The 12,919-nt window shown below is 34.4% G+C and overlaps 1 protein-coding gene across 7 annotated transcripts in view; it reads right to left on the bottom strand.

Moving 5' to 3' along the window:
• Positions 1 to 12,919, bottom strand: part of LOC117317873 (myosin light chain kinase, smooth muscle-like) — a 132,184-nt gene that overhangs the window by 48,037 nt on the left and 71,228 nt on the right. The window contains exon 1 of one of the 7 annotated variants that reach the window (XM_033872841.1): positions 1,907 to 1,988. The exons of the other annotated variants lie outside the window; for them this stretch is intronic. Within the exon in view, the coding sequence (XP_033728732.1) occupies positions 1,907 to 1,973 (67 nt within the window). The 5' untranslated portion in view covers positions 1,974 to 1,988. Of the gene's footprint in view, positions 1 to 1,906; positions 1,989 to 12,919 lie in introns of those variants that run through there. 7 annotated transcript variants of the gene reach the window in all.

Here is a 12,919-nt window from a genome sequence, read left to right as displayed (position 1 = left end):
AAATTTGTAGGACAAGAAAGATTGAATCATTTGACAAAGTGAAAAATGCAAAAAGGGCTTTATGGAGGTTATATGACCAGGCCGGGTATTATATCAAGGTAAATACTGTATATAAAGGACATTATATCAGGGTTTTACTATTCATAAATGAGGCGTATTATATATCAAAGTTTTATTTATTTTGAAATCACCAAAGCCATACATCTGAGAAAGACTCAGATAATGCATGTACAATGACATATTCATTCTGAACTTCGGGTATTACATATATAAATGTTTTTATTGTATTTGAATCTATTGAAGCCAAATAAAAGCCTATATTTCTCACTTAAAACGCACCATTATATGAATTTTAAAATTCACCGGTTAGTGGTAATACGATTTGTCGGAAATGCCAAAGTGATGAACTAATGCTTTTACATCAATACAATTATACAACCACACATTATGTATGTATAGTTGTCTTCTAATGATGTAATGTGTCTGTTTTAAAAATTCCACAGGTAACGCGGTCAGAAATACCTCCGATTGACGAACCGTATCGAAATCTGTTCTTCTGACACAATGGCTGAATGACTTGAAACATTGATCAATAAGAACCAGGCTATAAATAACAACCGCCAGACACCCACAACAAAGGATGACCTCGTTTGAAAATATTCTGACTTTTCTTGAGTCACATATTAATCTACGACTTCTCTTTGGTCAAAAATTATCATCAGGAGACAAATACAAACTTGTTTGTGTTCAAATTTCCAAGAATCCTAGAAATACATTTACAGCCATATTTTGATAGAATGATATAATACTTCATATTTTTTAGCCCTTCATTCAGATGGAAAAATTAGAACTTTAAAATTATGAACAATTAAGAAAGTTAACAGATAACATATCCAAATTTAGAGTAAAAAAATTGGGAAGTACAAGTCTCCCACCAATACCAGTATGTTTATAGACGCAATATATACTTTTGATAAAAATTTATTAAAAAATCCATTTAATTTCCCTTTTTAAATTTGCAATAAGAAAGTTAAAAATAACATGCTTGAAATTCTACATGTACCATTCATGAATATTGGCATTGGTAATAAATAAAATTAATAAAATTTTCATTCAATTAAATTCTATATCTTAAATGTTAATATTACATCAAAATAAAATTTGAATATCAACAGTAAATATTGTCCACACAACATATCTTAAATATTGATTTTTCAATATTGTTATTTACATAGACATACCTATATTACATATATATTGCTGTCCTGTAGACTTTCCTATGGTCTACATATTCTGTCAAAAGATTTGTCAGCTTGAAGTCATTTTTGTAAACATAAGTTTTCAATTTCTTGGAATGAAACCAAAACTGAAATTACTCCAATTTTGATGGTTAATGTAAAAAGTGTTTCTAGATTTAAAACATAATTTTTGTTAAATTTTGAAACAATAATTTAAAAATAATCAATTATTTTTCTTTTGGTTTAAATTAACTATGCCATAAAATGAAAACTTTCACTATAGATCCAGGTATTGTAGGTATTGTACAAGGTGCAGACATGGCAGTTGATCAAGTGTTTTAGTATCCGCATACGGCCCACTTTATCGGCCCTAGGTATGTTTTGTAAATACAGCGGGTACTTGTGAGAGAATGAGGGGGTGTGACCTCGCAGTGTGATACTATAGTCACCGAAAACTTGAGGGATTATACATAAAATCTATTATACAAACATGTAAAACTAACAGATCTGTGAAAACACGGACATAAAATAATATTGTTTTTAGACATTTAATCAAACTAAATAAGCAAATGAATGTGTACCACATGTATGCATGTGTCCGTCCTTATGGGGTCAAAAACAAAAATTTCAAATATTTATGTAACTTTAAGGATGAATTTTCGACTTACCGACTGTGATGAAAATCGATGATGTGAATGTTCTATTAGATGTAGATGACTTATTTACAGATGCCATATTTATAAATCCTTTAAGGTGAAAATCAAATTAGCGTCCATCTCTTCAATATGAAGTCAATCAAGAGCCGTCCACGCTTTTACACTACATTCAAACACACTGATCATGAATAGTCATCCATGGCTAGAAAAGCCGCATTATTTATAACAATTGTCACTGTATCCTTTGAAATCGACACAATAGATGCTCATTACTATATCCTTGAGGTGTGTGGATGTACACCTGTCTGTTTATTACAGGTAGCACAGTAAATATGTGTTACACTGACCAAATGATCACAGTCTTACTTCTATGTAGTACATGTATACACTTCACATATAGACACACTAAGCGTGGGGCTCTCTCAGGGGAAATATCCAATCGCCAAAAATCACAGACTCGCCGTTACATAATCGGACGTACGTCAGAAATTCCTCTTTTGTATCAATTCATTCCAATATAGGGCTTCTGCTACTTGATGATTATAAAAAATATCAAAACAAAATGTTATAATGATAATAAAGGATTATAATGACAATATTATCAATTCAGAAATTGTCTTTTAAAACTAATCCTTGAGGGGCCTCTTAAACATTTATAACTGTCTAAAAACAGTAGAGTCTCCAGGTAAGCTCAGGTGAGATTCACTACCAGCCTTCCACCTGATTGAGTCACATTTCAATGCGGTGAAATTGACACACAGAAGCATAACCAACGGACGGACGGCCTGAATTGAAGAAATGTCATCGCTTCGGTTCACTGTTCAAGAATCCCACCCCACTCATTTTAGTGGTCTGTTACCAGCAATAAGTGTTTACTTAGCGGAGATATGTATCACAGATTGTGTCCAGTTATCAGGAGATGACCACTAACCGGACAAAGTGGTCGTCAGAACTAATGGTCAGATAATGAACTTCCTATTTGGTTTGAATCACATCCTAAACTTCACATATAGGGGGGAAGTATTCAATGTGGCTATCCCTCAGCATATACTCCTTCAGGCCAGAATGTTCATTACTTTGCTTTTAATATTTTTTTCTTTAGAGTACTATAAGCATGTAAATTCCTGGCTAAAACAAAACCTGTTCAATCAGACCCTGAGTATTAGAGCAGCCTCAGTACTCTCCGACATACCATACTGAACTTCCATTTTTTAAAGAATTTAAAAAAAAAAACAATTTTTATAATGATTTACAATTTTATAAATAATTGCTAAATGTATATATTATACATTCAAAGAAATTTTCAGATATACCAATACTGGTTTCACATTCACATTCAACAGTTTTAATTGTATAACATTGTATACAAGTTTTGAATATTTTGGACAATTAAAATAATCGAAAACATATACATTATATCTAGTTAATAATTTGTCATTTTGAAAATGATGAGTTATTTAATAATGGATAAATATAGAACTCATGTCATAATTAATTTGATTCAAACACAACACTACTCTTCATAAGACACTTTTGTGGAGGCAACACGAGGAATATTTCCTGAGATTTTGGATAAAATTCTTTAGAAATGATGAAATTGTACATTGTTTTCCTTAAATTATAATCATTGACTCACTGCTTCATTGAATATTGCCTGGACAATTTTATCCACTAGATTATAAAATTATATATCAATGTTGTACATGTCGGTTAATATTACAATATTTCGGTTAATAAATATTGGTATTCACCTCATCCAAAGTTAATCATTGTATCAATATTTCATCAGAAGTATATGTAACTCCTGACAGCTTCAATTTCAATTCATTTATTTAAAATATATATCTATTGAAGAAATGCTTCAGGAATTTTAAAATCTTTTACATTCAATCAAGAATGTTCTCAAATTGCTTAATGGTCAAGATGTGAATTTGGATGAATACAGTAACTCATATATAATGAACTAAGAGGATTCCAAAACACTAGGAATAGGTTTGTATTTTTGTTAGTGGTCTCCGAGCTGTAGAAAATCTGGACATCAATACAAAGATTGCCTATGACAATGATTAGGTCCTGACAAGTTAATGACATCTGTCTACAAACCGGAGACCTGAATCAGGAGAAGACAGATAGATGACTGATCGTAAATCGATCGAGGATGGACTGGAGAACAGGTAGCAGACCGATCTGAGACAAAACCAGTATAGACTGTAGGACAGATACCAGGGATGGACTGGAGGACAGATAGCAGGGATGGACTAGAGGACAGATAGCAGGGGTGGACAAGAGGACAGATACCAGGGATGGACTAGAGGAGAGATCAGAGACCAATCCGGGATGGACTGGAGGACCGATACCAGGGATAGACTGGAGGACAGATACCAGGGGTGGACTAGAGGACAGATAGCAGGGGTGGACAAGAGGACAGATACCAGGGATGGACTAGAGGACAGATAGCAGGGATGGACTAGAGGACAGATACCAGGGATGGACTAGAGGACAGATACCAGGGATGGACTGTAGGACAGGTAGCCGGGATGGACTGCAGGACAGATACCAGGGGTGGACTAGAGGACAGATACCAGGGATGGACTAGAGGACAGATACCAGGGGTGGACTAGAGGACAGATACCAGGGATGGACTGGAGGACAGATACCAGGGGTGGACTAGAGGACAGATACCAGGGATGGACTGGAGGACAGATAGCAGGGGTGGACTAGAGGACAGATACCAGGGATGGACTAGAGGACAGATACCAGGGATGGACTAGAGGACAGATACCAGGGATGGACTGGAAGACAGATAGCAGACTGATCAGAGACAAATCGAAGATGGACTTGAGGATAGATCAGAGACTGATCAGGACTTACTGTAGGACAGACCACAGAATGATCAGAAACAAATCAGGCATGGACTGGAGGACAGACCGCAGACCTATTGGGGACTGATTGTGGATGGTTTTAAAAAAACAGATCACAGACCTAACAAGGATGGACTGGTGGACAGATCAGACCAATTACAAGATTGAGCAATACCAGAATAGTACTGCAGCACATGAAAAGATCAAATACTCATTATGATCATAATATTATGAGACTAATGAAATTCATGACAGGTAGGTATAATATTAGGTATGTAATTCTCCACCGTGTGATTTTCTATGAGTTATGGATTTGTATGCCCTCAGAACTTCAGTCACTCAGACACTACTCCAGCAAAGGACTTGAAATCTCCTTACAGGTATGACATTTGCCCCAGGTGAGACTAAGGTGCGACCGTCGCCTGTAGTAGGACAGAGGTGTGCAGTAGTATTACCCTTTAGCTATGGACTACATATAAATCACTCACTGTTTGATGCTAGAATATCAGTCAGCTTTACAAAATATCCAAAATTTTATAAAATCTCTTTGAAAATGATATTTCTTTTTCTGTATATATTTTTCTTGTATTGAATTAATATATTAGAATTCAAACACATACAATTTCAATGACAAATTTCATATTAATTTTTTCTTTTAAGAATAAAAACATGTATTTCCGTTTTTGTCAAACTAACCAATCTTTGAATTACAAGGGTCTAGATGGCCCAGTTAACCTGATTTAATCTGATATTAATGGAAATATTCCAACTGATATTTTTTTTATAGAAATTATTTCATTTATTTTTGTGTACATATGATTTTAATATTTTATAAAACACAACACTGTTATACATGTTGAAAGTTTTTCAATGATTAGTAGTAATGCTAACCAAGTTATACAACATCCCTAACATTACAACGATGGACTCTTCCTGCAGTGGAATGGGAGAGCCTATTGATAGTTTTTAGGTGTTAAAGCATCCTTTACAGTTTATGAGGTGTTTATAATACTATAGATGCAGTATGGTACAAAAAACTGTCTTAAAGACAAAAGTCAGGGTCACAGCCATCCTAGGGACCAATGTACCTTAGCAGACCAAAAATAAAAGTAAGTAAATATCTCCATATAGATTTTGATACACTTATGTAACATTCTTTCTGTGTCAGAATCGGAAGAATCTACTAAAAGAATAATTCACAAGTAAAGACAACAGGTTCATTAACAAAAGGCTGCACACTAATGAGCACTGCTGGTTTATCACGATTAGATAATACATATGATTAGGTGTTTAAACTAATACTGTTATCTATATATGTATATACATCTTGTAGCTACTTCCCTAACCATAACACGCAAACAAAAATCATGTCAAAACACACAATAATGAATAAATTAATTCCAAGAAATGAAAAAATAAAAACTGACAACAATGAAATAATGAATTCCTAGAAGTCCACAAAATAACAAACAATTTTAACACCCGGCCTTCTTTTCATTTCTTTTTCAATTTAACACCCCACTTCACCATATCTAACAGCAACGGAGTTATGTCCCTTAGATCAACTAGGAACTGAAAGCAAAACTGAACAGAATATAGCAGTTACCTCCCCTTAAACAACAAAAACAGAATTCATCTGAGAACAAAATACAAGAGCTAGTTCCCCTTATCATAACTTGAGTGGAATTCATTAACCTTTAAATCATGACAATCTCAAATAACAATTTTCCTAAATTTTAATTAAAACAGAAATTGTCAATATTATGTAATTAAGATTCTAGACAAGGTGGACACAATAATTTAATGTTCTGGCTAAACAACTTGACAGTTTTAAAGTTTGATTAAAACGGAGAATGGCTGCCATATGTTGCATACTTATGGAATAATTTGTGATTGCTATCACCCAAACTGAACGCTGAGTAACGTTTTAAGAATTGATGGCATTGAAACAGTACTACATCACCTAGGGAATCTCTCGTTTGTTATCTTTACAAGCTAAAAATTACAATGTTACAATTTCCAAATCATAAGATCAGAACAAGTAACAAGATATTTTCCTTTGATAACTTGCAAATGTCAATAAAATTTATGAAACGTTTAAATTTTACAGCCAAACTTTCAACAAACTCGTAATAATATTACGATAGTGAAAATTGCTCTATTGTGCATCCTAAAAGCTTTGATATCCATCAGATATATGACGTCGGAAAAGCCACGTTTTCAAAATCCAGATATTATCAAGTTAGTGAGATAAGCAGGTGAGATGTACAGGTGTGTCTACTAAAGATGGTGGTGTGAGAACCATCCGCTATTTTGAGTTATTTGAACATTCCAGTTTTTTTTTTTTTTTTGTCTTACAAATTTTCTTCCCGAATAGATAAGAACATGCCATTCCTATACGTAACCTCATTAGTGCTTTACAATACTGATTCAGACCAATAGTCAACTTTGTCTATTTACTTTTTCAATGGTAAAAATTCAGTTTACCAACATTCCGTATACGTGTATTTAAGATCGTAATTATAAAGATGAAAATGATATAAAAACCATAAATGGCCCCGCTGCCACTCGACACCCTAAAAGACAGTTTGGTGAGGATCACATCAGCAGTTCTAGAGATTGACTATACAGTTACATTGCATCGGAACGGGATGGGAAGGGACAGAACAGACGATAACACTATATGCCCCCCCCCCCCCCCCCCCCCATTTTGACTGAACTCCATTAGATATGGGTGGGTTATTACCAGATATGAGGTTATATGTCCGATATGTATGACAAGAAATTTCTTTTCGTTATATCTCCAGGTAAATTAGTCTTTCTAATACATGTAATTTCAATATAACTATTTTATTAAAGCTTATAGGGATCAAAAGATTTTTCCTATTATAGAGGAGTGATATGGTATCTCAACCATACCCCTCAATCCTGCATTGCGAAGAATGGCCGCCAACCCCAATTTTGTTTTTAAAGAGTTGCCCAGCTTATAATTCTAATACCAGATTATCTTCCTCAAGTTTGAAACTTAAAGAATCTAGAACCAGACATATCCTAGATATCAAAATTATAAAGCTCAATTTTATATATAATTTCGATATTATAGAGACAGGGGGGAGGGAGGGGGGAGGGGGGACCAGTCAAACCTTTGGAAAATCTTCTCACTGCCATAATCTTTTCACAACCAGATGTTTGGAAAACTTTGACACTGATATAGGAAGAATTTGATTTAAAAAAAGAAATGCAGAAGTTTGTGTTTTTTTTTTACTTCAGATAACTTTGATAAGTTACGTCAGTGACGGTGTCTACAGTAAAGTGCTATGTTTAATTATCAATTACTTAGGAACTTGTAAACACTTATCGTGTGAGTTTGCCATTTTGTTTGTACCATGACTCAGAAATACTCCAGCCCAGAACATGGCCTACATTTTTCACCAACTTTAAGAAGCCATCAGTTGTGTTGAAGTGTTTACTTACAGTTAAAGATGCATTTTGTTAACTTTTGATAAAACGTTTTCATTTGTGACACATTATCAATGTTTCTAATCTCTGTTCATGATAGAGATAAACACAATTTTTAGCCTGATTTAGAACTACCTGGTACCGAAAATATACAGTGAAACCTGACTTTACTGACACCTGACTTTAATGACGTCCTGTAATATACAGTAAAACCTGACTTTACTGACACCTGACTTTAATGACATCCTGTAATATACAGTAAAACCTGACTTTACTGACACCTGACTTTAAGGACATCCTGTAATATACAGTAAAACCTGACTTTACTGACACCTGACTTTAAGGACATCCTGTAATATACAGTAAAACCTGACTTTACTGACACCTGACTTTAATGACATATCCTGTAATATACAGTAAAACCTGACTTTACTGACACCTGACTTCAAGGACATCCTGTAATATACAGTGAAACTTGACTTTACTAACACCTGACTTTACTGACACCTGACTTAACTGACACCTGACTTTACTAACACCTGACTTTACTAACACCTGACTTTACTCACACCTGACTTTACTGACACCTGACTTTACTAACACCTGACTTTACTAACACCTGACTTTACTGACACCTGACTTTAAGGACACTGTAACATATAATGAAATCTGACTTTTATAACAACATCTGAGTGGGTGGGATAGGATATTTAACAGATAAAATTTCTCTAGAAGTCAGTAATGTTTCAATGTACGTAAAATAGTAATTACCTTAACTTTCATTTTTGGATAAATTTTGATAAATTTTGATATGTGTGGAAACATGATTCTTGAGATAAATTTTGCTGGTTTTCTTCTGTAATACAAAACCTGCCTTCATCTCTTGTTATCTATATCCAGTCTGATGTCTGATTTACAATGTATATAGATATACAGATTATATAACAGGATACAAACTTAGCATCTCTACAAACTTTTATTACAAAAAAAGTGAATTAAATATCATTGTTGTTATCTTCTCTCAGATCTATAGCCCCATTAACTTTCAAACTTGACCCCTGACCCCTACAGACAGTGATGGCCCTACGGATGATACCTTAGTTTCCTGTTTATCGTAAGAAAAGGTACAAAGCCAAGATCAGTTCGTATTACAGGAAGTGATATCACAACCAAACGCTGAACTTACTCTCCCTGTCTGCACTATGATCTAGGGAGCAGCTGTTATTTTTTTTTCATTTTCTTCCGATTATTAACATCTTATCGCTTACATGGTTTTTTGTTGGCACTTCTGCTCTCGTGCTTGTCAAAGATCTTATTACAAGTGGCTTGTCTATGGTTTGTTTTGATTTCAGCCCACCTGCCCAAGTTTCCACGGTAACCAGGCTCACCTGTTTGAGGGAAATGAATGTCTCCATGCATGTGGAATCTGACGAGAGATTATTGAAATAGTTTGAAAATTTAACACAAGATCGACCAAGTGTAAAATGTAAACAAAACAAAATCCCAGGGAAACCAGATATATATAATTATTTTCTTTCCAACCTCTGCACCTGTTGACAGGTTGGAATACTGTATAAACAAATTAATTCAATAGAACTCTGACTACGTATAGTCATTGAGATGAAATCTAGCAATAGGCAGAGTCATGTAGAAACGAGCGAGCTAACGAACGAAAGAAGACGAACAAGCAAACTAAAAATAAATTATTTTGCAGGGATGAGAGCAGCTGAACATAAAAAAAGTCTAAAATCTTAATGTAGTATGTATTCTATGATGAAATATTAAAATAAAATTACAGCCAACATGAGAAAAAAGTGTAAAATCAGACTTTTACCTGAAAATTCTCATGCCTGAATTTGATAAAATAATATACCATATTTTCATGACAATAATCCTGATGCCCTGTAATAGCCCCTGTCAATATGTAATATTATTGCTGTCTAGTAAACTGACAAACAATCGTAACTTAAACATCCTGTACTAAGCTGGCCCTTTGACTATGATGAGGTTTATAATATGACTGTTCCCCCATGGCCTGTTCTAGGACAAAAAGGGACTGTATGAAAGATGACTGCATGTGACAAGAAGAGCAGAAAACGTGTCTAGAACATTTTTCGCTCTTCTTAATTGTCATCATGAGCACTAGAGTTGTCTGTCATTGTGTTTTAAATAAAATCATTGAAATCAAAATTACTGCTTAAAAGAATGGTCCCTGTGACATTTCCTGCTTGAAATATTAAAGCACTGTCTGGTCAAATAGAGTGGTCAGTGCCATTGGTCAAGGGGGACTTATAAATGTACACAAAAACCAACATACTAACAAAAGTACCAAGTAAACAATGTCTGGACCATATGGTGTTTTTATTTTTCGATGATCTATTTCCGATTTGTTCTGAACAAATTCACAAAAACAAATATTTCCTGAGCCATTACGCAAACATGGCCACCTGACCATCGTTTCAAAGGGAGATAATCTAGTCATGAGAACACAGAAGAATTTGGACAATGATTTTTACTTTATTTCTTGTAATAATAATGCAATTGATCTTCCAGATTCACACCAAGTTTGTTAAAACAGTCGGTTTATAATCATACCAGGATTTGTTTTTATTGATATTGGATGTTAATATTTTGTTGGGCCATTTGATTTAAAAATTGAAATAACACGGCCTACATGTTAGAGTTAAAATCCTCTGTTGGACATATGTTGTATTGTGTTGAATTTTATTGGTTTAAGTAAATATTTATTAATATTTATTTATTGAAAGTAGATATTGAAATTATACATGAATTGCTCTCCATATGTTGATGAAATTTTAATAATTCTTCTTAAAGATCATTAAAAGCTGTCTTTCCAGATGTTGCTAGATATTAAAATTCATCAAGTTTGTCCAAAGTCGGTATGACAATGACACAACTGCAGCACAACTTAAAGCTGACATCTGCATATGACATTTTCATTTCAGCAATAATTACCATAACTTCAACATACAAATACAATATACCTACACCCATCTTTGTAGAATCTGAATCCTCCCACCCTCCCTGACACATGGCCCATATATCTCAATAGGAGAGCCAAAGACTGACCTCCTTCCCCCAAAAATACATCAAATCAGGGGTTAGGAAAGACAGGGCCATGGGCCAAAGGGGCATACACATTCTTTATGCCCCATAAAAATTAGAAAGTCTAACAGAGACAAAGAGATAAAGTCACATAAGAATTTGTAAAACAGTGGTAAATGGCCCATACCTAGATTTGGCCTTCCTAATCCCAACAAATTGCCACATTTTAGTTGGAAAGATATTGTAAGGAAGTTCATTATGCTAACACTATAATATATCCTATCAGTGATTTATATTATTGTAAACTCAGTTTAACAAAACATTTCAGTGAAATAACACTATACATACATGTATATACACTCCTGGCTTTAAAAGCATTGCATACTTAAGAAAACAACATTTTCTTCTTACAAATTAGGTCTTAAATGTTAAATATGATGTATGCTTTTTACTGATATTCAGTTGTAAACTAGTTAACATCATGTGAAATGATTTCATGACAAAGCAAAATTGACATTGCTAAAACTTTATATACTAAGCCAATGTCTGAAAATAAACCTGCATGTGTCTATTGTCAGTTCAGTAAAAATACTATGAAATACTATTTCATTGTCCTGTAATAATTGTTCGTTTGTTTGCTGGGTTTATCACCTCATGAACAGCCAGGGTCATTCTGAGGCAGAGTCTTCATGTAGTAGTTTGTGACTACCTCACTGAACAACATAGGGGAGGCTTTTGCAATTGCCATCATAGTAATTAGGGTAAAGTGTCTTGTCCAAGGACACAAACAAGAAAACACTGACCAGCCCATTTCTCAGCTTCATGAGAAACACAAACCGACATGGGTATGTATAGGGAGGGTCCTCCTATATTAGCCTACCCCAGTTTGAGAGAAAGTCCACAAGTTGGCCCTCTGAACTTATTTCATGATTAATACAGTACATTGTATATAAAAAGGGACATCGTTTTTATATCTCTCTATAGGTCATGATGTACCTACAGATTCCTCCACATCCGTCCATCTACAGAAACGTTTTATTTGTCATTCCTACTAGCTAGATAATGAAATTCTCTTTCAGCAACAGATATCACGAGAAATTCCTACCTTCCCTATTGTACAACATATAAATTTATTCAGAATAATGACAAAACATGTGACTTTGTATGAGATACCTGAGGTATAACGATCTCTCTCCCGACCATTGATAGGGTCACATGCCTGATAGGATTTACAGCTGTGTAAATTCCTGTAACACTCTGTTATAGTCACATTTAATCATTTCTCAATCATTGCCACAAATTTATGATTGAATCTCTTCTTGATTTGACCTACTGTCATAAATAGAACGTGGGGCTATTGAGGGGTATAGTCCTGATCCCGATTAAGTATTCAGGATTTGGCATTGTACTTTTGGACACCTAACTCAGGTATCCCTTGAAAAGCTTTGTACCAACCTTAAATCGAGCAATTTGCATGAGTGTCAAGTTAGGGTGGGTCTAAACGGAGGGTCTTCAAAGTAGTGACAAAAGTACACCCACAAAAATGTCATCCAGTGGAGTTGTCAACCGAACAAGAGGATGCTCAATTTACGGGGTAGCTCATCATCACACCGTTTAATAGTACTACAGTAAACGTTTA

The sequence above is a fragment of the Pecten maximus genome, chromosome 19 (genome assembly GCF_902652985.1).
Source record: "Pecten maximus chromosome 19, xPecMax1.1, whole genome shotgun sequence".
Taxonomy (NCBI): Eukaryota; Metazoa; Mollusca; class Bivalvia; order Pectinida; family Pectinidae; genus Pecten; species Pecten maximus.
The sequence above is the reverse complement of the archived record's forward strand: the minus strand, read 5'-3'. Positions and strand labels throughout refer to the sequence as shown.